Source organism: Neofelis nebulosa, chromosome 9 (assembly GCF_028018385.1).
Source record: "Neofelis nebulosa isolate mNeoNeb1 chromosome 9, mNeoNeb1.pri, whole genome shotgun sequence".
NCBI lineage: Eukaryota > Metazoa > Chordata > Mammalia > Carnivora > Felidae > Neofelis > Neofelis nebulosa.
This window is the reverse complement of record NC_080790.1, coordinates 78619463-78644253: the sequence shown is the minus strand read 5'-3', so window position 1 is coordinate 78644253 and position 24791 is coordinate 78619463. Positions and strand designations below refer to the sequence as shown.

General features: G+C 51.6%; 1 protein-coding gene across 3 annotated transcripts; it reads right to left on the bottom strand.

The window, feature by feature from the left end:
* On the bottom strand, positions 1-22546 carry LOC131485207 (tyrosine-protein kinase ZAP-70). Of its 3 annotated transcripts, XM_058684337.1 has the most exons (14): positions 22384-22546; positions 22090-22164; positions 12857-13289; positions 12039-12199; positions 7370-7508; positions 7182-7269; positions 7053-7099; positions 6775-6826; positions 5555-5747; positions 4788-4994; positions 2463-2655; positions 2231-2371; positions 2015-2127; positions 1-503 (listed from the first exon to the last, which is right to left on the bottom strand). In XM_058684337.1, exons 3-14 carry the CDS (start codon positions 13256-13258, stop codon positions 380-382), a joined length of 1860 nt encoding a protein of 619 aa, XP_058540320.1. In that variant the 5' UTR covers positions 13259-13289; positions 22090-22164; positions 22384-22546; the 3' UTR covers positions 1-379. The 3 variants fall into 3 exon arrangements, with proteins under 3 accessions (XP_058540320.1, XP_058540321.1, XP_058540322.1); XM_058684338.1 differs by lacking the exon at positions 22090-22164; XM_058684339.1 differs by lacking the exons at positions 12857-13289; positions 22090-22164; positions 22384-22546 and adding an exon at positions 12480-12816.
* Positions 22547-24791: the final 2245 nt, after the last annotated feature.

The window sequence follows — 24791 nt, the reverse complement described above, 5'->3', positions numbered from 1 at the left end:
TAAGAAAGAAGCTGAGTTTATTTAAACGATTGAGGTCTTGCCACCTGAGAATTCCAAGTCTTCCCCTTTGGGCTTCAGAGGAAGGAGGGTCCTTACTGTAAGTAATGTTCCCTCAGTTCAGGGCTCCCCGGTAGATACCAGCCCAAGAGCAGGCTATGCAACCCCACCCTCCCAGGGCCTCCCTCCTCCCCCAGCCAGAGGGGACAGGTGACCAAGTGGGGAAAACTAGATCAGTATTAAACTGAGGCTTCAGCTGCCTGCCTTATACAGCCCAGCTGGTTTGGGCAGAAAAGCTGAAGTGAAGCCAGCCAAACTGGAGGTCCTAGGATGGGGCTGAAGCTGGGGCATCGTGGCTTGCAGGCCCCAGGCTGGCTGGAGCTCAGGCAAAAGCAGTCTCGGTTCCCTTTCCAGGCCCCGGGGGGTCCTCAGTCTTGCTCGCCAAGCTGTAATAGTAGGTCCGCATGCGCTGCTCCACAGCCAGGAAGTCTGGGCGGTCTTCCCACCTGTGGGGGTTCAGGTAGATCCAGGCCACTGACCATATCCCCAGAACCCAGCTTCAGCTGGAGGGCAGACATGCATGGGGCTCAAAAAATCAGTGTGTGGCGGGGAGGCACCTGGGTGGCTCAGTCAAGCATACAGCTCTTGGTTTCAGCTCAGGTCACGATCTCACGGTTGGTGAGATCAAGCCCCATGTCAGGCTCTGCACTGAGATTCTCTCTCTCTCTCTCCCTCTCTGCCCCTCCCCCGCTTGGCTTTGTCTCTCTCGAAATAAATAAACATTAAAAAAAATAAAATCAGTGGGGCTGTCAGGGTGGTAGAGTTTTTGGGAAATGGAGACGTCTCTTGGATGTGAGTACTAGAATTCGGGTGGTTCTGTACCATGTAATAGAAGAGCTGCCGACATACAGGAGGTTGGGGGAACCATCTGTTGAGGGTTAACTGGTGAAGATTTAGGGAACTGAATTCACTGAGTGTCGGGGTTACAACTATCAACGAAGGGGGCCTGGGATATTGAAGGCTGAGGTACTGCACATGTGCCAAGGGCCAGTGTATTTGGATGCCAGGTGCGGGCTTTTATGGGTGCAAGTATGCTGCCCCTAGTCTAGCAGAACATTGGAGCATTGATGGTGGGTTCAGTTAGTGAAGAGTTGGGCTATGAATGGTACTGTGTGTGAAATATCCATGTATAGCATTGGATGCGAGCCTCTTTCGGTATTGGGGTGTTGGTGTACTGAGTACTTCCCAATGGAGACCAGGTCAACACATGTTGGATGGACTGATCATGTATTATTTATCATAAATAGGGTATCTATACATCGGGTTGCTTGGGTGTTTAGGTGTCAATGTCATAGGTGCTGGCCAATGGAATAATGGATGTCCGGGTAGAAAAGGTATCAAATGTTGGAATATCCATGCTCAGTGGATGACAGTGGCTCAGTGTAGGACAATATCTTGTTTGGGTGTGTGTTGCCTATTTTCTGATGGGAAGTTGAAATGCTGATGGTGTTAAAAGTTGGGCTGTTCAAGTGTTGAGCTTGAACACTGGACAGAGGTGGAGGTTTTGAATATATTGAGTATTTGGGTGCTGTAGTATTGGCTTGTCAGGATAAATAGGTGTTGAATGTTGGACAGCGGGGGACTGAGGAATGAGAGTGGAGTATTATCACATGTCCTGACCATTGGTTCTATATTTTGGGTAAAAGAGTACTGCCTTGTTTGAGTATTGCAGGATCAACGTGTTGAGTGTTGGCTGGTGGGGGCCTGAGGTTTTAGATGCTGGAGCACTAGGTGTTTACAGGTAGAGTGTTGGGGTGTTGGCCCATTGGAGCACTATAGGGTCCATGTGTTGAGGTATTTAGCATAGGTGCAGAGAGTAAAGCTACTGCGTGTGAGAAAGACTGTGAACTGGGTGGGTCTTGGGCGGGATGAGTTTTGGACTATTGGTCACCATGACCTCTGGTCCCCGGCCCAGTGTCGGCTCAGCTGGGTACCCTTCCCACCCACTGGCACTCACTTGTAGATCCAGCAGTCACTCATGAGTGTGTACATTTCAGGTGGACAGTCTGGCGGGCACTCCATCCTCTTGCCCTGCTCGATGAAGGCTATGACTTCAGGGCCCTTCATCTTCTGCTCGAGCCAGAACCAAGTGCAACATGAGTAACCAAGGCCACCTCACCCTCACCCCGCTTCTCACCCAGCCACCTGCCCACCCGCCTCTGCCCACGCCTGCCTTGTAGGGCTTCTGGCCATAGGAGAAGGCCTCCCACATGGTGACCCCATAGCTCCAAACATCACTGCGGCTGGAGAACTTGCGGAAGTTGAAACACTCGGGCGCATACCACTTGAGCGGCCACTTCCCTGCCGAGCGGGCCTGAAAAGGGGGAGATGTTGCCAGGGCAGGGCTCAGGGACCCTCCACCCACCAACCTCATCCACCTGGGCACCAAAGGGGTGGGGGCTCACAGTATAGTAGCTGTCGTCGGCACCCAGTGCCTTGGAGAGACCGAAGTCGCTGATCTTGGCATAGTGCCGGTTGACCAGCAGGACGTTGCGGGCTGCCAGGTCACGGTGCACAAAATTTTTCTCCTCCAGGTACTTCATCCCCATGGACACCTGGTGCAGCAGCTCCGCCACGTTGCTGATGGGGATCTCCTCCCTGGGGTGCAGGGGAAAGCAGGGTCAGGTGGGAGGGGACAGCCCCAGTTCCTAAGGGAGCAAAGCCCACACCTCTGACCCAGCTGAGCATGTAGTCAGCAGGTGCTTATTGTGTGCCCAGGCACAGGGCTGGAGATACAGGAAGGAGGGCAGGTGTGAACAGAAGAGGCAAAACCCTCTGTCCTCCTCTGGTCTCAAGACTTTCAATGTCTCCCACATACTATGATTCCCAAACTTACACATTTACCTGAATCCTCTATGTGCCCCTGGTGGGGGGGGGGGGGTGTCTCATGGGCATCTCAAAAATAATAAAGACAGAGGCACCCGGGTGGCTCAGTCAGTTAAGCATCTGACTCTTGATTTCAGCTCAGGTCATGATCCCAGGGTTGTGGGATCGAGCCCTATGTCAGGCTCTGTGCTGGGCTTGGGTCTGCTTGGGATTCTCTCTCTCTCTGCCCCTCTCCTACTCTTGTCTCTCTCAAAATAAATAAATAAACTTGAAAATAATAAAAATAAAGATAAAGCTAAGTTCCTGGTTGTTCACACACATACCCAGCTCCCCCCACTGTCCCTTTCTTCTCCAACAACCACATCCTTTCATTGACTTGGGCCAGAAGCACCAGCCTCACCCTCAGCTCCTCTTTCTCACACCTGGCTTCTAATCTGTCAACACACCCCGGCAGCTCTGCCTTCAGAATCCTTCCAGAATCCTTCTACTTCTCTCCACCTCTGCTTCTGCCACCCCAGTCCAGCCTTCATCATTGTAAGCCTGGACCAGAACGAACAGGCACCACCACCCTCATTCCCCATCGCCCATCCTCCCTGAGCACAGAAGCCCAGTCCTGCCACTCCCCCTGTTTAGAGCCTCCCAGGGCTCCCACCACACTTGGGGTGGAAGTCCAAGGTCTCCCCATGGCTCACAAGGTCCTGCATGACCTGCCCCATCACTTCCCTACCCTTATCGGCTCCCCCTCTCCTCTTCATTCACTCTGTCGCAGCCATGGGACCTTCCTCACAGTTCTCTCACCACAGTGAGCACAGGCACACCTCAGGGCCTTTGCACTGGCTTCTTCCCCCACAGCTGCACTTGGCTGCCTCCCTCAGTTTGCACAGACCTCGCCTTCTCACTTTTCACCTCCCACCGTGACACTCCCAATCCTCTTTTCTATAGTATTTCTCTTCCAACATATTCTACATTGTATTATAATTATCACTGAAAGCCTCTTTTTTCCCAACCAGAATATAGGACAGAGACCTTTGTCCCTTTTGTTCACCGATGAATCCCAAATGCTAGTAACAGTCCCGATTACAGAGAAATTGCCCAGCAAAACCTGTGGAATAACTGCATGTATGAGTCAGCACAAACGCACGCACGAGCTGGGGTACGCTGTGAATGTACATGCACCAGTGAGAATATGAGTTGATGGTCACACGCCTCAGTGAGTGTAAAAGACCATGTCTATGAGGGTAAGAGTTTGAGGCACGAGAAAACAAACGAAATCACAGTTTCTTTAGATTGAGGGTCAGCAAATTTTTTCAGTAAAGGGCCAGATAGTAAATATTTTAGCCTTTGCAGGCCACGTGTGGTCTCTACCACATACTCTTCTGCTTCTTTTTTTCTTTTACAACCCTTTAAAAATGCCAAGCCATGCAGTACCAAACAACACTGTGGGCTGCAGTTTGCTGACAGTGTCTTAGGTCAAAGACAATCGACTATGGACAATCTCACGAGGGCAAAATTTCTAAAGCTCTTACAAGCAGGGCCAGACACTGTTCTAAGCACTTTACAAATATCAACTCATGTGAGCCTCACAAGAGCCCCCTGAGGTAAATACTGTGATCAGCACTGTGGTACGAGTGAGGAAACTGAGGCACAGACAAACTGAGAGACCTGCCCGGGGTCACACTAGTCAGTGGCAGGGCTGCAGTTCAGATCTGGAGGTCAGACTCTGACGGCTGTGCTGGTAACAGCTCCGCCCCATGGGTGTGAGTGTGGGCGCGCAGGGCGGCAGGAGTGAGTGTGTCTACAGTCGTGTGAAAACAAGTGTGCCCTCGTGGCTGGAGCACACCCATAAGGACGGATGAGCCTGCTGGGCCCACAAGTTCCAAGTGCCCAGCCCGCCCGGAGCTCACTTCTTCCCAAGCAGGAACTTGTGCAGGGGCCCGCCGCCCGCCATCTCCATGACGAGCATGAGGGCCTCGGCCTGGCAGACGCCGATGAGCCGCACGATGTAGGGGTTGTCCAGCTGGTGCATAATCTGCGCCTCGCGCATCATCTCATCCTTGTCTGTCTTCTCCGTGCTGTGCTTCAACACCTTGATGGCGACGTCAATCTGCTTCCTGCCATGACGTGCACCTGGTCAGCACGGGCCCCGCTCGGCCCCTTGTGCCCACCCAACCCGCCTCTCTTCTCTCTGGCCATGTGTGGTGGACACCGTGGGTTGCCACCTGGATCTCCCTTCAGGGTCCAGGCACCCACTTGCTCAGGTGCCAGGAGTGTCGGCCAGGGACAGCTCGCTCCCAAGTCCCTCACCGAGAACTGCCCCTCGCTGAAAAAAAACACCTCAAAGCTACACCCGCCCCCAGGGGCTGCCTGTATCCAGTAGCAAGGCTACAAAGGGGGGCCCCTCTGCAGCTCCCCTGGGTCGGTTAAGGCCTCTGTTGCAACTGCGGCTCAGCCCACCCTCTCCCTGTCCCAGCCTGCTTCTCCCACACCCTCTCAGGTGCTGACCCGAGCCCTCCCAGGTAACCCCCTAGCATGTACTTTTCTGGCCCAGGGTCTGTCTCCCTGGCAAACTGATATCGCATCCTGGCCCCAACCCCCAAGGCCTGGTGAGGCCACTCCCTCCTCTGTCCCCCCACCACGGTGATGCCCCAGACCACGGCAGGAGCAGCCATACTTGCGCATGCGATAGACGCCCTGGCGCACTGAGCCAAAGTTGCCACAGCCAAGTTCTATGTCAGCGATGAGGAGGTTCTCACGCTTCAGGAAGAGCTTCTTGTCCTTGAGCTCCTCAGGGTCACTGTAGGGGCTCTCGTACACACTTGTGTCCATGGGCATTGGCCTTGGCTTCTCTGTGGACACTAGGCGTGCTGGGCATACACACACGTGTGTGCTCCCAAGTCAGGATGAGGGAGTGGGACAAGGGACAGGGAGGGCACAGCAGCCTTGGCACCCGCAAAGCACACACCCCAGACAACGGTGCACCATCCAGAGCATGCACAGGCACGTGGGTACACGTGTGTGCTCGTGTGCATGCGTGCACTTGTGTACACTCCTGGTCCCCTCTGGGGGGGACTGGAAAGCCACATCCAATGGGCTCTAAAGGCGTATGAGACTATGTGCACATGTAACCACGTGTGCCCATGCATTCACACAAACGCACCCACGTATACTTGCACCCACGTCTGTGTGTGATGGGGGTCCAAAGGCACATCTGCATGAGAAACTGTTAGTGTGCCGGCTACAGGAAGACCTCTGTGCGTGTGTGTGCACCTATGTCCATGTCTGCCCATGTCTCTGCATGCACCACACAGCCATGTTTACAAGGGCTCCAAAGGTGAGCCTCTGTGTGCACACGCAATCCTGTATTTTCTCTGTGCATGCACACGGGATGGGCTTGCATCTACACATCAAACACATTAGCATCTGCAGCCAGGCATTTTAAAAACAGGGGCTCCAGAGCCTGCCTGCCTGGGTTCAAATCCCAGTTCCACTATTGCCTAACCGCAGGACCTTATTAAGTTACTTGCCCTCCTTTCTCATCTGTAAACTGACAATAATCATCATGACTAACTGGCATGACTAATATGGCACATCAGAAGCATTCGACAAGCTCAGACACACACGAGCATGGGGCGTGACTGGCACATTGTAGGTACTGAACACATGTGTGTCTGTGGCTCAGGCACAGCCAGATGTACTCCCCTGCGTGTCTGCATGCACCCCATGCACAAGCACATAGGCAGGCGTGATGGATGTGCACCCACGTGGACGTCTGCAGTCACAAGTCAGGCCTGGCCCACATCCCTCCCCTGCCACACCCTGGAGCCCAGCCAGGGACCTTGATCACAGCCTGGCAGGAACCCCACACATACACCTCCAGCTTTGTCAGCTCACCTGGTTCAGGGGTATATCCATCTGAGTTAAGGGTATCAATCCGTCTCTGAGCCTAAAGGTCATGGGGTCAACAAGGGTCAGCAGGACCTGAGCTGGGGGCACCCAGCCCCTGAGACCCATATTCTCTGAGGACTCCCAGGGACGGTTCTGGGGGGTACCCTCTTCTGGTCCATGGCAGCCCCACTCTCCATCCCAGCCTCGCCCTGGGAAAAGGACCCATCACCCACCCGCCCAGCTCCATCCCTCACGACCCAACTTTGAGATGCCAGCTAACTCACATGGGTGAAAGTGGATGGGTGAGCTGGGAGTGTGGGAGCAGCAGCCTCTGGGGGAGCAGAAGTGATAGTGAGGGGGTGGGGCACGGGGTCTTCGCTCACCCCGCCCCCGTTCCCCACAGCCCCACTCACCTGAGCTGGCGCTGGCGCTGGAGTTGGGGCAGGCATCCTTCAGGCAGTAGATGAGCCCATCAGCCTTCAGCTTCAGGTACTCTACCAGCTGCAGGAGGCGGCATCAGGGCCTGGGCTCTTCCCTCCCCCAGAACCCCAAGCAACCCCCCACCACATCCCCTCAACAGCAAGGTAGATGGGCAGCTTACCTGCCAGAGCGTGTCAAACTTGGTCCCCTCAGGAATACAGTATTTGCCTGCCTTGTCCTGGCTGATGAGGTAGTGGTATACGGTTTTCCCGTAGATCAGGGACAGTGCGTACGTGCCCTGCTCCTTCCGGGGCCTCAGCCTGGCAGGGGGAAGGAGAGGGTATCACTCCTATAACCACCTGAGTTCTCCTGTGGTGACCCCCTGCCGGGCCCCAGATCTCACACACACACACACACACACACACACACACACACACACACACACATGGGCTCTGACCCTGACAGTCTCACAGAGAAGTGTCAGGGACTAGGGGAGCCAAGGTCAGGCACGACTCAACCTCCAGACCTACTGGTAACAGGTGGTAGGGTGGAGTCGGGGAGGGAAATGAGAGGAGAATGGCAGTGTCCACAGGGAGACACAGCTGTCCAACGGCCAATATGTGACCATCCACGGGGGAATACTGGGCCTCCCACGGTGGACACTCAGCCCAGAATAGCCTGAGGCTCACACGGCTGAACACGTGGCCATCCAGGGGAGAACACTGAACCAGCCACAAGCAGACACCGGGTCCTCCACAGCAGAGTCTGTGGCCTTCCTTAGGAGACACTCAGCCATTCACCGGGGATACTTGGCCATCCACAGGATATCGAGCTATCTATGGTAGACACTCAGCCACCCACAGAGGCCACAGATGTCTCTGCAGGTAGACTTAAAATATTCTCTTGGGGAGAGAAAGCCACTTTTCCATGAAGAGCCACAGAGGTAAGCACAACTCCATGGCTCGCTCCTGGGGCACCTTTGTACAAATCAGAGTAGGTCACCTTGTCATCACAACAGACCCGCTAGTTACTGTAAAGACTGACCTTTGACAGAGTGAGAACTTTGATTGTCCTCTGCTGGAAATTTGCCAAAATAAGTACACAAATCTTCCTAGTCTATGAATGGGAATTAAGCCCCTCAAAGAATGGGGGCTTTGTGTGGTAAGACCTTGTCCACACACACACACACACACACACACACACACACAGGCCAACTTAGAGCCAGATGCCTGCACCCCCTCATCCCACAGTGAAACCAACCAACACCTCCCACAAAACAATTTTGTTTCGAGTCACTGGCACAAGGTTCTACTCCAGAGTTAAGTGTAAATTTCCAATGGAGGATGGACACCAACTGGTCCTGGGGGTCTCAAGTCTTGTACAAGAAGTTGTAGGCAGCTGACCCATAATCTGAGGAATTGTATTACGTTGCAGAAGAGCTGGTTGTTGGCAGGCAGCAGGAAGTAGGCATCAGGATGGCCTGCAGGTGGTGTAAACTCTCTGACAGGGCTTTGGCCCACAGATAAATGTTTACTGAATGTTAACCATGTCTCAGGCACTGTTCTAAGGGCAGAGATACAGTAGTAAACAAGAGAGATGTGAGCCCACCTTGTAATCAAGCCCTCCCTTAGGTCAAAGGGATGGGGAAAATATCCTCTAAATTGCCATGGCAAAACCTGAGACTGGGACAGAAGGGCAGCAAGTTCCCAGGAGAACAATGCAATGAAGCAAGATATGATTCCTAGGCTGGCCCAGAACTAGGGATGCCTGAAGAGATAGGAAACCAGGGTACAGGGTGATAGGGGAGCCTCAAGGGCAGAGAAGAGAACCCACAACAAACTAAAATGCAAATGTCCCACAGAAAGGAAAGCACTTCCATAACTAGACTGGTGGGGTAGCTTGGAGGTTATGGTTTCTAATTACTAGTTCTCTTCTTTTGAGTAGTAAAAAAGACCTCCCTCAGGTCCACATCTTAAGTTTTGAACTAACAGCAGAAACTCAACACCCAGCGCTCACCAGCAAACGTATATGTAAAATTGAAAACACCACCACAATATGAGGCATTCCTTCCCATCAACAGATGGAGTCTCAGGGCACCTGGGCGGCTCAGTCGGTCAAGTGGCTGACTCTTGATTTTGGCTCAGGTCATGATGGAGCCCCCCGCATCTGGCTCTGCACTGACAGTGTAGAGACTGCTTGGGATTCTCACTCTCCCTCTCTCTCTGCCCTTCCCTCATGTGTGCATGCACACACACACTCTCTCTCTCTCTCTCTCTCTCTCTCTCTCTCTCTCTCTCAAAATAAATAAACTTAAAAGAAAAAAAACATAGAAGAAGTCTCATTCTGTATCTCCTGCATCCGGGCCTTATCACATGACTCGCTTGGGCCAATAAGACATTAGCAAACATGACACAAGGTGAGGCTTGGAAAGTGGTCAAGCAGTGGGCTCGCTTGCCCTCTCTTGCTTGTCCTGGCAACCCTGCCACCATTGGAATGAGTCCAGGTTAGCCTGTTGGAGAAGCCCCAGGAAGGAGAACCCAGGCACGCCAGGCTGCCAACTGCCGGACATGTAAGTGAGGCCATCCTAGACCATTCAGCCCCAGTCCACACCCCACCACGTCTAACTGCAGCCACATGAGCGAGCTCAAAGGAAACCAGTACAAGAATCACCCAGTTGAACTAAGCCCACACTGCCGACCCCCTGAATCAAGGGGGGAATAAATAATGTTGTTTTAAGCCATGATATTTTAGGACGGCTTGTTACATAGCAAAGGCTAACTGATAACACTCTCTTTGGAAAGAGATATGTGAATTCATAAAAGAACAGCGACCAATTCCCACATAATAACCACATAGGCCAAAGACATTGATGTGGTCACCATGTATATTTCAATGCCACAAATTCTACTTTATTTACCAAAAAAACCCAGTAGGTGGTCGCAGTTCTTTGCCTCTGCAGTTCAAACTTAACTTAAGCTAGAAGTGCCAGCTAAGAAATCAATGTGTATCTCTACTTCCGAATATACAGAACCTGGTAACAGTAATATAAGAGCTACCATTTATTGAGATACTGGTTCTAAATTCTTCACATAGTTGCCATTTGACCTTCACAGCATTCCCCACAAGGTAGGTACTATTATTGTCCCCATTTTGCAGATGAGGAAACTGAGGTATTAGATTGCACAACTGGTTAGAAGTCGAGCCAGGATTCAAATCAATTCCAATCAATTAATTGCTAATAGGACTGACAGCCAGCTCTGTCACACGATTATCTGTGCCACCCTGAGAAAGTCACTTATCCTCTCAGTTTCCTCACATGTAAAATGAGACAGTTGAACTAAATCAGAGGTTCTTAACCCAAAAAGGGTTCCAAGAATGAGGCTTAGGTTCAACTACGATCTTCTGTAGCTTCTTGTGTGCAAAATCTCTGGAGTAAACATGTTTGGGGTCGAGAAAGGGGTTCAGCTTTGGTAAGATTCCCACAAGGGTCTGTGATCCAGAAGAGGTTAGGAAACACTTAACAATATAATCTTAAAGGCCCTTTCCAGAGGTCAGGTTTCTTTTCAAGTTGAATCAACCACTCCATAAACCCTGAGATTATAAAGAAAGCTTTGGCAACAAACAGCATGAGGTACAATTCCATCCATTCTTCAGCAGCTCTGACCTGTGGTCAATAGTTAAGCGTGGCCCTGGTTTTAATTCCAGGCCTGAGTAACATGCATCTTCCTATCATACTCTACACCCTTATCTCAGAACTGGACCAGTTCTGGGCTTGTGCCAGGCATCATGACCCACCAGGGGTGTTCCCCTCCTCCCAGCCCCATGCAAGGTTCTATGCCTACAGCTTTGACCCTTGGCCCCTAACTATCCCCTGTAGCTTTGACCTTCAGACCCTAACTATCCCCATATTGAGAAAGCAGTTATTGACTGCAGGAACCACAAAAGCAATCTACAATAGCTTCTGTCCAAAGCATGCCTTGCCTAATTTTCCAATAGCCTGGCTCAAAGTAGCTGCTTCTGGTCTCCTGACATTGCCCAGTGTTAAGTCACTGTCCTTGATACTGTCACTGCTCTACCTGGTTCTGAACCTCAGTGCCAGTTCAGTCTCTATATTGTACCTGATCCTTGTTCCCTCAGCCTCAGTGTCCCATGGCTCATGTTGACCCTACCTGCCTCTGTGACTTCAAGTTTGATATCCAAGGCACCCATAGCTGGTCAAAGCCCTTGGCCTAGGCTCTCCTGAGACTCCTCTAACCTCAGTAGACCAATTAATTGTCATAAACTCTGCAGAAAGTTTGCAGACTTTTCCTTGGGGCAGAGGAATTCGTTGTCAAACATCTTCCATGGAAGCTTAAGATATGAAAGAGGTCAAAGCTGAGCTAGGGTGGGGACAGCAGCTGGCAGGTAGCACAGCCTGGGTTCCCTGGATTTGTTTTGTGTCTTCCTGCTCCACAAGGACAGGGATTTGTGTCCGTTTTGTTCACTGCTATGTCCTCAGTGCCTGAAACATGCCTGGCACATAGTAGATGTTCAGTAAATATTTGCTGAATGAAGGAGAGGAAATTGAAGCAGGCAGAAGTTCAGCTACTTGCCCAGCGACCTGAGCTGATAAATAGCAGAGCCTGGATTCCCACCCAGACAGTCCAGCTCTGGAGTCCTAACCACTACAGATCCTTTCTCATATAATGTCCCTACCACACACTCAGAAACACACTAGCCACTTGCACGTGTTAGCACAGGCGCAGCCCTCCCTGCACACTGCACACTGAGGTCTGCCCCAGCCTCCAGGATTCTGGCCAACAAGCCCCAGCCTCACCGCCCTAAAGTCCCAGGCCTCAAGCCCCACATACAGGAACTTGCCGTCGGTCTGCGAGCCCGAATAGAGTTTGCGCTCTGCCTCCTCTCGAGTCAGGCTGCTGTGGTACCAGGGCATCCTCTCGTGAGCTGTTGTGGCAATGAGCTTCTCCACCTGGGGAGCCTGGCTGATGATGGCCTGCTCCAGGGCCTCACCCTAGGGAAGGGAGGATGGAGGAGCCAGGAGACTGATAACTGTCACCAGGGGCATGACCACAGGAACCCTCTTCCCTCCTCTGGACCTTCCTAATTTCCTCTGTCCCTATGAGACCCTTCACCCTAGACCCACCTAGAGTGAGTCCTTCAGGTTGTTGAGGACAGCCCCCCTCTCCAGACACCCCCCCTCCTACCCCCGCCCCTGCCCCCGCCCCCGCCATCTCCAAGGTCCTTCTCCAACCTCCCGCCCATCTAGGGCCACGCCCCAGACCCCGCCTTACAGGCGGTCCAAGCTCATCTTCAGCTCGAAGATCTGACACTGGTTGTCGGGTATTGCAGGCTGTTGAAGACCACAGCCTGGGCCCGCGCTGGCAGCGCCCCTATGGTCCTGGCCCGCCCCCAGCCCAGGCCCAGGGCAACCTTCAACAGCTGTCTGGCATAGGCTTGCACCAAGGCGTCACTCAGCGCCCTCCCTACGAGGCCACCTCTTAGGTCCTGCCCCCAACCAGGACCGCATCCACCCCTCCAGCTTCCAAATCTGACGAAGCACAGCAAAGCGCAGGCTGAAGAATGCAATCGCTCTCCCCAGTCCCCAAGGCTCTCTCGCCCTCAAGGGCCTGTTCTCCCCGGCCCCGCCCCCTCGGGCCCGCGCTCTCACCTCCAGCTTCCACGTCTGGCGCACGTAGTCGCGCACCATGGCGTCGCGCAGGCAATCGAAGACCCCGGGCTGAGGCTCGAGCCCGGACGGCCGGTTGCACGGCTTGCGCAGGTTGCAGGGCAGACCGTCGGGATCGCGCGAGTAGAACTCGCAGAGCTCGGCGGGGCCGCAGTGCGCCTTACCGCCAGCGATGGCGTAAGTGCCGTTGAGCTGGCGCTCGATGGGGAAGTGGTGGAAACGCACATCGTGCACGAGCGAGAGCACGTAGCCGCCCAGCGAGCGCAGGCACTGGCGCAGCAGGAAGAGCCCGTCGGCCATGCCCGCCAGCTTCAGGTGCTCCTCCGCCTCGGCGCGCGAGATGCTGCCATAGAAGAAGGGCAGGTGCGCCGCGGGGTCCGGCATCGCCGCCGCCGCCCCTGTGCTTCGCCAGACCCTGCGGGTTCAGAACAAGATGGAGGGCACGTCAGGGTCTCGGCTTGCCTTCTTGAACTCAGTCCACTGGGCCCAGAGATAGTGGGAGAGAGGACGCATTGAGGGGCATCAGTGTCATAGTGCAGAGCCTCTTTATGCCAGAATAAACTTGGAGAGGAGCCCCCGCCGGCTGGGCTCAGATCGGAGGATCCCCAATCCTCCTCTGACTTTTCGGAGACTTTGTGTGGAACGCCCAGACACCCCCACGGGCCCACACACACCAGAACCTGGAACCATTCATTCATTTCCCAAACACGTGTTGAATTATTGTGTTTCAGCTCAGCGCTGGATATGAGTGAATAAGACAGGCCCTGCCCTCCTGAATACTGAAAAATCTGAGGGGGGGGGGGGGGGGGGAGAGATACATTAAACAAGGAAACAGGCAAAAATAGTAATTACAGACTGAGACCAGTGTTATAAAGGAAATAGAGTGCTATTAGGAGAGAGAAGAGGCCACTGTAGCTGGGAAGGTCGCCTTGTCTGAGGTAGTAGCATTTGAATTGAGATCTGAAGGATGAGGATGAACCAGCTTTTCAAAAATCGTGGAAGAGAGAACATCAGGCAGAGGGAACAAAGCTGGAACAAGTTTTGTTCTTCAAAAGAACCTTTCTCTATTAACCTTCCCTTCTTCCTTTCCACTGAGTCCCCCTGGCCTTAGGAATTACGCTTTACCCTGCCCCCTCTGCCTTCACGGACAAATTTCTAGAAAGCATAAATTAATTTGAATATCCATCAATAGGATATTGGCTAAATACATTAGGGTTTAACTCCAACGTGAACTTTGATACAGCCACTAAATAAAATGAGATGTGTGATGGGGGAGGGGGAGAGGGGGAAGGAATTAAGGATATTTAGATAACTATCTGGTAAGGCAGATAACCTAAAATTACCTGCTTTTAATTTTCTGGGGTGATGGTACAATGGCTGATATCTTGATAAGCTTTGGGTTATACAAGTGTCTCAATTCCTCTAAGAATGTGCTAAAATTTGTTCATTTCATTATATTTGGACCCCTCATTTTAAAAAAAAGAAAAGAAAATATTGAACGCTAGTTAATGATCTGTATGTGGAAATATTTACCTCTGATGGCTGTAATTTACTTTGAAAGGCATCCAGAAAAAATAACATTGATTGATGGATAAACAGGTGAACAGATAAGTCTTATTATTCAGAGTAGTTCTGTAAAGTCATTGCAAACACTTAATTAGCAAATACTAAATGATCGCTCCTAGAGGAATCCAGGGTTAGGTTCCTTCAAGTTTCTGGTCACAACACTTTCTTTTTTCTTTTTTCTTTTTTCTCTTTTTCTTTTTTCTTTTCTTTCTTTTTTTTTTTTTTTTTCAGTTATCTCTGCACCCAATGTGGGGCTCAAACTCACCACCCCATGATCAAGAGTTGCATGCTCTTCTGACTGAGCCAGCCAGGCACCCCATAACTTAAAAATTTTTTAAGTAGGCTCCACACTCAACGTGACTTGAACTCATGACCCCAAGATTAAGACTCACATGTTCTACCAACTGAGCCAGCCTAAGCCCCCCCACTCTCTGGTCAATATTTTCATCAACTGATCAGTACTTAACCTTGTTTCTGCTTAAAGACACTTTATTTGATATATACTGTTGATTCATTAACATTGAATGCTCAACCAATAGTGCTATAGCTAAGATTATCTGACAACCCAGACTTTTCCTGTAAGGCACATCACAGCCTTCTTGCATGTAGGAATACAAGATAGCACTTCAGCACTGCACTGCCCTTTAAACAGTGAAATCACCAACAAAAAGCACAAAAAAATGTGCACCAAATAGAGAGAAGGACACTTGTTTACAGTATGAGAAGTAAAACAAAAAGGTAGAGAAAATTGTCACCTTGTTTGACCTCAGTGGGAATGCGCATGTCAGTTGACTCAAATTTCTTGCTTCTCTGGGTATGTTCTTGAATGACTGTGAAAGGGCCTTGAGTATTAGTTTGGGGGTTATAAATAAATTTTAGCAAGTAGGCTAAATACAGAACGTCCTAATAATGAGGATAGACTGTATGTGATAAAGTGAATATAATAATATTAATTGTAGAACTATGGGATGGTTAATGGGTATATAATTCTTCCCATTTTGCTGTATATTTGGAAGTTTTTATACAGTATTGAAAAAACTCATCTCCCTATAACAATTTCCAAACATTTCTCTAGGGTGGGCCCAGCAAGACCACCCAGGCATAGGTTACATTCAGGGGAAGATCCTTGGGTGCCTTTCTTAGTTAAGCAAAAGTAAGCAGGGGGTGCAAAGAAGGCCTGTGTGGGTTGGAAAAGGCTGCCTTACCTCTGGGTGTCCAGGGACAGGCAAGGATAGGCACAGGGGCTGAAAGGAAGATACTGGAATGGGAATCAGGTGAGATCTGAGTCAGGGTAGCCAGAGGAGGAACCAGAATCTGCATTCTAACCAGACGGTTCCTGACATTTGGTTTGGGAAGGCCAGGCTTGAGAGGGTTCCTGGATGTCCCAACAGTTACAGGTAGGTGATTAATCAGAGACTGCATTTGTGTCCCACCTGGAGATATAGGTCACCATTCCATCAGAGTGTTTAAGAAGCAAAAAAGGGTTCCTGGGTATTTACCCTAGAGAAATGGAAACTTGTATTCACACAAAAACCTACACAGGAAATGTTTATAGCGGCTCTACTCACAACTGCCAAATTTTGGAAACAAATGTATCTCAACAGATGAATAGATAACTATGGTACATCACCACCATGGGATACTACCCAGCAATAAAATGAAAGGAAATGTCCACAACACATGGATGAATCTCAAAGGCATCATGCTGAGTGAACGAAGCCAAACTCCAAAGGCTACAAACTGTATAATTCCATTCAAAACTGTATCAGTGGAGAACAAAGCATCAGCGGTTGCCAGAGGCTGGGGGCCAAGGAGAAGGATTGACTAGAAGAGACATGAGGGAATTTGGGAGAATAGTCAGTATCTCAATTGAGATGATAGTTTCTTGGCTATGTGTATTTGTCAAATCTCACGGAAGTGTTCACTAAAATGGGTGAATTTTACTGTATGTAAATTATACCTTAGTTGTTGGGTTCTTAACTAAAGGAGTTGGAAACTATAGACAAACCAGGCACTAAAAATAATAACTGAAATAGGAAAGAAAGTGCTGTCTACACCCCTGCTCTACTTTCTTGACTCCTACCCCCTCATCCAGCCTCACAGTCTGCCCCCCACCCCCACCAGGATACTCTCCAGGCCAGAGAGGAAACACTGATATCACCACCTGGTGGGCACCAGGCAAGCCCTCCTCAATGCTGGATCCCCTGAATGATGGACACAAGTGACCCTTTCCTCCTGCTTGAGCTTCTTGGCTCTCTTCGGTCCTTCACAGGCTCCCTGATATGCCTCCTCCCTCTCTGATGGTTCCTGCCACCTCTCCTCCCCCAGCCCTGGTAGCCCTACTTGGGCCATTCTGTCTGTGGCTATAAACATGCCACCATGTTCACCTGTCTAGTTCAGACCTCTCTGTTTGTGCTGGCATCACCTCCTTTGATCTCTACCTGCTGTTTCTATTAATAAAATCTGAGATCCAGATCTAACTCACATAGTGTTTGTGGTTGGCTAAACCCCACAGTCTGTTTCCCATGAGCTGAGCTCTAGGGTCTGCGAGTTGCTTCTCGGCAGTTTTTCCCCCAAAGACTCCCTTGCTCAAGAACTTACTGTGGCTCCCTCCAGCTCACTTCATTGAACTAACTAAATTCTTCAACCCTTCCTCTGCTCCACCTGGGTTGTGCTATTAGCCTTCTTTCAAATTCACTTCCATACTTTTATCCATGCAGTGCTCTTCACTGGGTACACCCTCCCCACTCCTCTCCATCCTCCCAAAGACAGCCATCCCTGCCTCAAAGACTCATATAGTCACTCCCTATACACAGGACACAGGACCAGGCAGCAAGGTGGGGGCTTGTCCATGGAGCTGTGGGGAGTGGTGGGGGTAGTGATGCTGGTCTCTGGGGCAGGAAGCTGTGGCAGGAAATTGTCGGCAACACAGTTTGAGAAGCTCCTCCCCACAGTGGCCACAGGTGCAACGTGGGTAGCCAGAGACAGATTAAGGCAGAAGGGGGGTGGGGAGAGGCTGGCCCTTGGGGCCCAGTTCAGGACCACAAGCCATGATTGGCCACCTCAGACCAAAGGCCAAGGTATGCCAGAGGCAGGACCATCACCCGTGCATTCTCAGCTTTATCACAACCTCCCTGTCTCACTGCCAATAATGACAACAGTAATAATAACACGACACTGCACGGCAGGTGGGTCCAGGGGTTACCCAGCCCTGTGTCTGCTTTTGTCTCCCTATGCCTTTCTGGGCTGTCCTCACTAGTAAAATAGGGGGTGAGAGTCGGAGTGATCAACTTTCCAGTGACCCTGTGGGTCAGAAATGCTGGGGAGGCCAGAGGAAGTGGACAGCAGGAGGCAGAAGATGGTGAGCCAGGTAGACAGGAGGCTGGAATATTTGTCCATGCAGCACCACTGCAAGCCAGCCCAGCATGGAGCCTTTGCTTTCAGAGGAGCTGGGCCAGTCTGCAGCTTCCTGGTAGGACATGGATGGGAAGGTCAGATGTTTCTCTCCTGAGCTATGTCCCCACAGACTCAGTGGCTTTCCCAGGAGACAAGCCCACCATTAGACTCCCCACCCCAGTCCTGCCTAGACTGACCCCGTCTAGCCTCATGAGCTGTGAGTTCAGAGATCCTAATTTGGCCTTCCCAGCCAGAGTTTTCAGTTCAACTGAGAGATGATGGGACACCAGTCTTGTTTTCACAGCCCAGGCCCTGGGAGGAAAGGAGGAAACCTGTGGTCCTTGGTCAAAATGATCTACCTGAAATTCAACCATTCAAGGATCCTCCTTGGGTAAAGGTAGGGTTCACTTATATCTATTCCAGAAAGACATGATACTCCAAACATACTTCAAAGGAAAAAAAAGGCTCAAGAGGTCAAACACATTTTCCGAAGCTGTGGAAAGCATATTAGCATATTAAAGGCTCTGAGAAGACCCGCACGGAAGGATGGTTTAGTTTTGTTTTATCCCCACTCCTAAGTAGCAGAGCCTTGAGGGTCTACTATTCCATAGAACATACTCTGAGCATCAAAAGCCCCAATTAGATGTCCATCGGGAGATCCAGAGGGAAGACTAAGGCAGTCAGGCTACAGAGGGAACGAGCCCATCCAACTGGACTTGGTGAGAGGGGGTAGCAGTGGCACCAGCCAGGCCTGGGGGCTCCATATGCCATCCTCAGCCAGACATCAGAAGTGCCTCCACCAAGGGCACTGCTGAAATGGGGGCCCAACCCTTCTGCCCAAGCCTCCTTTCGCTGACCCCAGTTCCCTGCCTGAGACCCCAAGTCCCCCCTGAAGTTTCCTGCTCTCTAGTCTGCAGGCCATGGTGGGGTTCCCCTTTTGCCTACCAACAGAGGTAGCACAGGCAATTTCAGCCAATAAAATGCTACCGTGGTTACGTTCTAAGTCATAATGACAGCAGTTGTCAATGTGCCACAGGTGGCAATAGGCTCTTTCATATCTTTTCCCTGACACCAGGGGATCAGATTCCAACCATAGAATCAGAGATCTACTGTATCACAGTAGTGTGGCCCTGGGCCGTGAGGTAAGCTCGCCAGACCCCACCTGTAAAATGGTGGAAGCAAAGGTGCCTAATACTGGGAAATTGTGGGGATTCCCTGAGATAAGACTCATGGAGCACCAAGCACAGCACCTGGCCCACCATTGTGTTATCATGTCCTTCTCTTGCTCTCAGCCTTCCAGGACTCCCACCTGACTCAGGGTTAAAGCCCAGGTGCTCGCCGTGGCCCCCAAGTCCTTATACAATCTGCTCCTACACCACTTTGTCCTCATTCACTCCTCACCAGCCACATGGGCCTCCTTATGTTACTTGTTCAGGTCAATTGATCAAATCAGGCATGGTCCAACCTTGGGGCCTTTGCACTGTCTGTTCCCTCTGCCTGGACACTCTTCCCTCAAAATCCCTCACTTTATTTGAGTCTCTGCCTAAATATCACCTCCTCCTCCAAGAGTTCTTCCCTGATCTCCCTCTCTAAAATCACCTCCCCTTCTCTCTCTATCCCTGACCCAGCTTTATTGTTCTTCACCACCAAAAATGTGGTTTATCCACCAACTTGTTGACATAGGACTTTGCCCCCTGCTTGAATGTAAGCACCATGACAGTGGAGACTCTGTCTTGTTACCCTGCCTATGTCAGCAAGGTGTACATACATAATAGGTGCCCATACCCTTCTCCTGGCCACATGCTTCAGGTCCCCTCCATTGTCCCCTCCTAGAAGTGTTCCATGATTTCTGCTCCACCCTCTCCAGGCTGAGTGAGAGACCTCCATTGTTTTCCCAGGGCCCATCCTCCCACATCACAGCCCTGACAGCCACGTATGACCACAGTCTGTTGACTCCTCTGCCTCTCACCAAGCTGAGCTCCCCAAAGCAGAGCCTATGGCCATCTTGTTTTCTCCCGCAGCCCCTGCTTCCTTCCAATAAGTACATGTCAAACAGGTTAGTGCCAGGGACTTTACTATGAGCATAATCCATTTAATCTAAACCTCACCTCAACTCCATTAAATGGAAATTGTTACCCCCATTCCTCGGCTAACGCAACTGAGGCTCAAAGAGGTTAATGTCATGTTCAAAATCATGGAACCTGCAAGTGGCAGTCACGATTTGAATGCAGGTCTCAGACCCAGCAATCTGCACTCACCACTTCAGTGAATGTCCTTTAGGAGACAGAATCCATTGTTCTGAGCTAGATCTCTAGGGGCTTTCACCCCAGGCTGGCCTGGGACTGTCAGGGCCCAGAGTGCTAGGCTGTTGTGGGGTTGGGGATAGGACCTTGCATCCAGCAGATTCGCTAAGTGTCTGTTGATCGACTGGACAATTCCAGAAGAGCAGTTCCCCCTCCCCTCCCACCTCAACCTCTGCTGCCTTGGTTTTAAGGGCTGTGTGACCTCAGCAAGGAGCTTTCCCTCTCTGGATGTCAGGCTCTGTGGCTGTGAAAGGGAGACAAGGAAAGGCTTAGGGGGTGGGAGAGGTGAGATGATGAGTCGGGAGGACAGAGCCTATAGAGACATGGGGACAGGGGGGTGCTGTCCTGTGCACTGTGGGATTGCAGGGTGTTTAGCATCTTTCCTAGCCTGTATCTACTAGATGCCAGCAACAGCCCCTGAGTCATAACCAAAAATGTCTCCAGACATTGTCAAATGTCCCTGGGGGGCAAAAGGGGTGCCAAAATTGGCTCCCTTTGAGAACCACAGCCTTGACCTATGCTTTGGGGAAGGGAGTGGTCATCATGGAGAGGTCTGACTGCTGCAGCCCCTGGGAGAGTCTCCAGAAGCTGCAAAGTCCAGAGCCTGACCGCCCAGAGCTAATAATGATAATTAGCTTGTGAATTTCTTGTGAATTTCTCCATACTATTTCATTTTGTCTAGGTTACTTTACTGTAAGAATACAGTAGTACCACATGTAACATACAAAATACGTGTTACACTGTCTATATTATTGGAAGGTTTCCAGTCAACAGTAGGCTATTAGTAGCTAATTTGGGGGCAGTCAAAAGTTCTGTGCAGATTTTCAACTGCATCTGGGTTTCGGCACCTTTAACCCCCATGCTGTTCCAGGGCCAACTATATTAGTTCCCCTAATCCTCACAAGAACCTTGTGAGTGAAGGATTTATGGAGCCAGGACCTGATGCACACAGAGGTGCAGTGACTTGCCTGAGGTCCCACAGCACACACAGCAGGTGGCAGGGCCAGGACGCAGGTCTAGACCGCCTGGCTCCAGAGTGTGCACGTCCCGCTATCCAGGCCGCCTGCCTGCCCTGTGTCCTGGCCGGTGCCATGTGCATGAGGCAGGAGGACAGGTGTGAAAAGGAAGAAGAGACGCTGCACTGGAGAAGAGCCTTCAGACGCGGCAAAGATTTTTTTCATCCCGGGAGTCCCTGGCCCTAATCTCTCAGCAAAGCCTCATTAAGTACCTCCTGTGTGCTCGCCATCCTGGCTGAGATAAGAGTAACGAAACTCACCTTGAGTTGTTTACCATAGGAACCCCTGCCTTGGACATTTTTCCCAACCTCTCACCCAAGACACAAGAGCCAGGCGCCTGCAAGGTGCCCATATTTGCACCTGCATTTAACAGACGTGCAAACCTCAGTTTGCTCAGAAAGTCCACCCAACTTGCCGACACACCGCAGTTGAGTAGGATTCAGACTGTTTTCTCCTTCGCTTCTCTGGGCCCCTCTCTAACCTGAGCTCCCCTACAAGTGGCTCAAGCCTGCCCTGCGTCCCCTGAGAGGAATTTTTTGTTCAGGTTCACAGCCCTGTTGAGCCACCCTCATATTCACAGGGCTGAGTTGGGGGAGGGGGAAGACAACATGTTTGCTTTCTCTAGAGGATTCTCTGCTTCCTGGAGCCAAGGGTGTCACCCTGATGGGGGCCCAGGAGGAGGTGAGGGACTGAGCAGGCATCTCTGTGTCCCCTGGACACTACCGCTCAGCTGACACTCTGGCAAGGAATCTGTTTCCCTCAGGGTGGCTGGAAGCCATGTCTGCTTCCTTTTCCAGCTGGACACCACCCATCATCCCAATCTGACGGCCCCTCCCGGTCATTCCCAGTGGCCTCCTGACTCTGTCCTCCTCCACCAGACCAAGGCTCCCCGTGGAAATGGTGAGCGGGTGCTGTTCCGTCCAGGATGACTTACCTGGAGTTGTGTCGATGATATCGAGGCAAACGGGCCGCCTGCAAGGTCTCTGGTCCCCAACGTCAACAGCTGGCTCTAGATGAAGAATTAGGGCCCAAGAAACTAACATGGGTCTCTGTGCAGTCCAAGCCCCCAGCGTGAGGCCCTGCGGCTAACCACCCCCTCACATGCCCAGGCCGAGTGTAAGTAGGCCACACCCCAGGGGATCTTCACCCTCTGCCAGCTGCCTTGAGTCCCCTGGGGTGTGGCTGCAGTGGCAGGACAGGGGCAGAAGGCCGAAGAACGGCCACTCACCTGGACACACCAGCAGCAGCGCAAAGGCCCAAGCTGGCAGGGGCCAGGCCCGGAAGGCCTGGTGTGCTCTCAGCAGCTGGTTTCTCCGAAACTCAACTTATTTCCTTCATGTGAAGACAGGAAAGGGGGCTGCGTCTGAAGTCTACGCCAAAGTCACAAAGTGCTGCGTTCAAGGAAAATCAAAAGTCACATGCTCCAGGGAGGGCACAGGGTATTTCCTGCGCCGAGCAGTGCCTGCCCCTTGCTGGGGGAAACTGAGGCTAGCTGTAGGGTTGCACCGGCAGGCAAAGTGACAACTCCAAGAGCACCCCCAAAGCCAGGGGCAGGGAGTGACAGAAGGGGGGGGGGGCAGAGCAGGGGCAGAGGGAGGCTGATCCCCAGGACTCGTGGGAAACAGGAATGCCCCTACTTCCCCCTCCCAAGGTGGCAAGGACCCAAGGCCTGCCCGCTGAACTGCTCCTAAAAGTGATTTATTTATTTCACAGGCAGGTGAAAGCTGGAGAGAGGAGAAATTTGCTAAGTAGAGCCATACCTCAAAAGTTCAGAGCACCTCTACTGTGTGCCAGGCATTGGGACAGCAATGACAACCCTGTCCCTGCCCTAAATGGGTCACAGGCTGGAAGAGGAGGCAGCTGAGTCAACAGGGAGATCAGGTCTGGGGCGGTGGAAGCCTGGGCACTATGTGTATTCAGAGGAGCCCCAACGCACATGGGTGGTGTCAGAAGGATTCAGAGAGGGATCAGTCATTTCACCAAGACACAGAGACTGTGTCTCCCAATGCCCACCTGCTCCCAGCCCACCCCACCTCGAACCTTCCCCACACACTGCACCTGGCTGATCACCACCTCCTGCTCTGGCCACAACCTCCTCCTCATTCTCTTTTCCTCCCTTCCCTCCCACTCATCCACACCCATGATGACTGAGTGGCCACACCTCACATCTACTCCCTGCTGCATGGCCACTGCCCATGCTTGGTGTCCACGTCTCTTCTCTCCCTCCAGGGGCTGCAAGGCCTCAGGGGGCTCTCTCCCCCACCACTTCCTTGCCCTCTTGGATGCATGGGGATGTCTTCAGTGGCTTGTCCACAAGCATGGCCTCAGGGATGGTGTGGGGCCATCCTAGACCCACAAGAGACCCCAAGAACATTTCTTCTCTGGGTCCTGCCACCCTGGGGGGTGTGCGCCCAGCCCCACAACCTGCCTGATGGTTCCTCAATGCTCCACCCCAGGCCTTCTTTCCTGAGGACCTCTCTCCAGTCCCTACTGTCCCCCCCAGTTCCCTAAATCCCCCTCTCCCCACTCAAGAAATCTTTGTTTCTGGGTTCCAGGCTGGGATACTTTTCTCCTACATGGATTCCCCCCAAACTGTTTTTGTTAGAAAATTTATCTTCCCCCACAGGCACCGTGAAACTCAGGATGCAGAAAAAAAAATCTGCTTCCACACTGGATAATCCTTTCTGGAGGGAGAGAAGAATGCCCCAGCAGAGTGAGGAGAGGAGAAATAATGGCATCAGAATCACACAATCTGCAGTGATAATAGCACTTACTGAGTCCTTTACTACGTGCCAGACGACATCGCAAGCAGTTTACAATTTAATCCATATAACCCATTTAATCCATTTTCCAAATGAGTTGAGAGAAGCCCAGAGAGGCCAAATGGCCAGGCAGGAGTGAAGCCCAGGCAGTCTGGGCCCATAGACCACCCACTGGTGGACACAGGAGAAGGAAAAGACTAGAAGGTGAGCAGGCTACACGCAGAGAACCTGCAAGGCAGCAGCATTTGGGGCCTCCAGACTCTGGGAACATCAGGCCTGAGAAGAGGACTCCTAGTCCCTGTGTGGCACTGGTTCAGCCACCCTCCTAGCCCCTTGTGGGTCCTAGAGGTTGCTTTCTGAAACTACAGAGGCCCTGCGGTGCTCAGACTCCGTTTGAGATTGGCTTGCAGATAAGGCCATGTGTTTCGCCAAAAGGGAGTCAAGAGAGGTAGGTGGGTCTTTTGAATGTTCAGAGGAAAGAGCAAACAGATGACGGATGGAAATGTATATATATATAAATATATATACCATTTATTGAAAAAAGGAGGAGGAGGATAAAGAATCTATCTCTCAATTTACCCAGCAAAAACTCCAACACAGTTCATTGGCTGAGTGAGATCACATGTCCATCCCCAAACCTGTCCCTGAAGCCAGTGGATGGGATGTGAGAGAGGCTTAGGACAAGGTAACATACCTCACACCCACCACATTGAGATGGGGGAGAAGAACCCAAGGGAAGTCAGGAGCTATGGCTCGAAGGAGGAGAAAGGATGCTGGGCAGGCAAAGAGCCAAAGTTTTGCAGAATAATCATAATAGCTAAGATTCACTTATTCCTATTAAGCACTGCTGTGTCTTGGCCCCAGTAAAGATGCA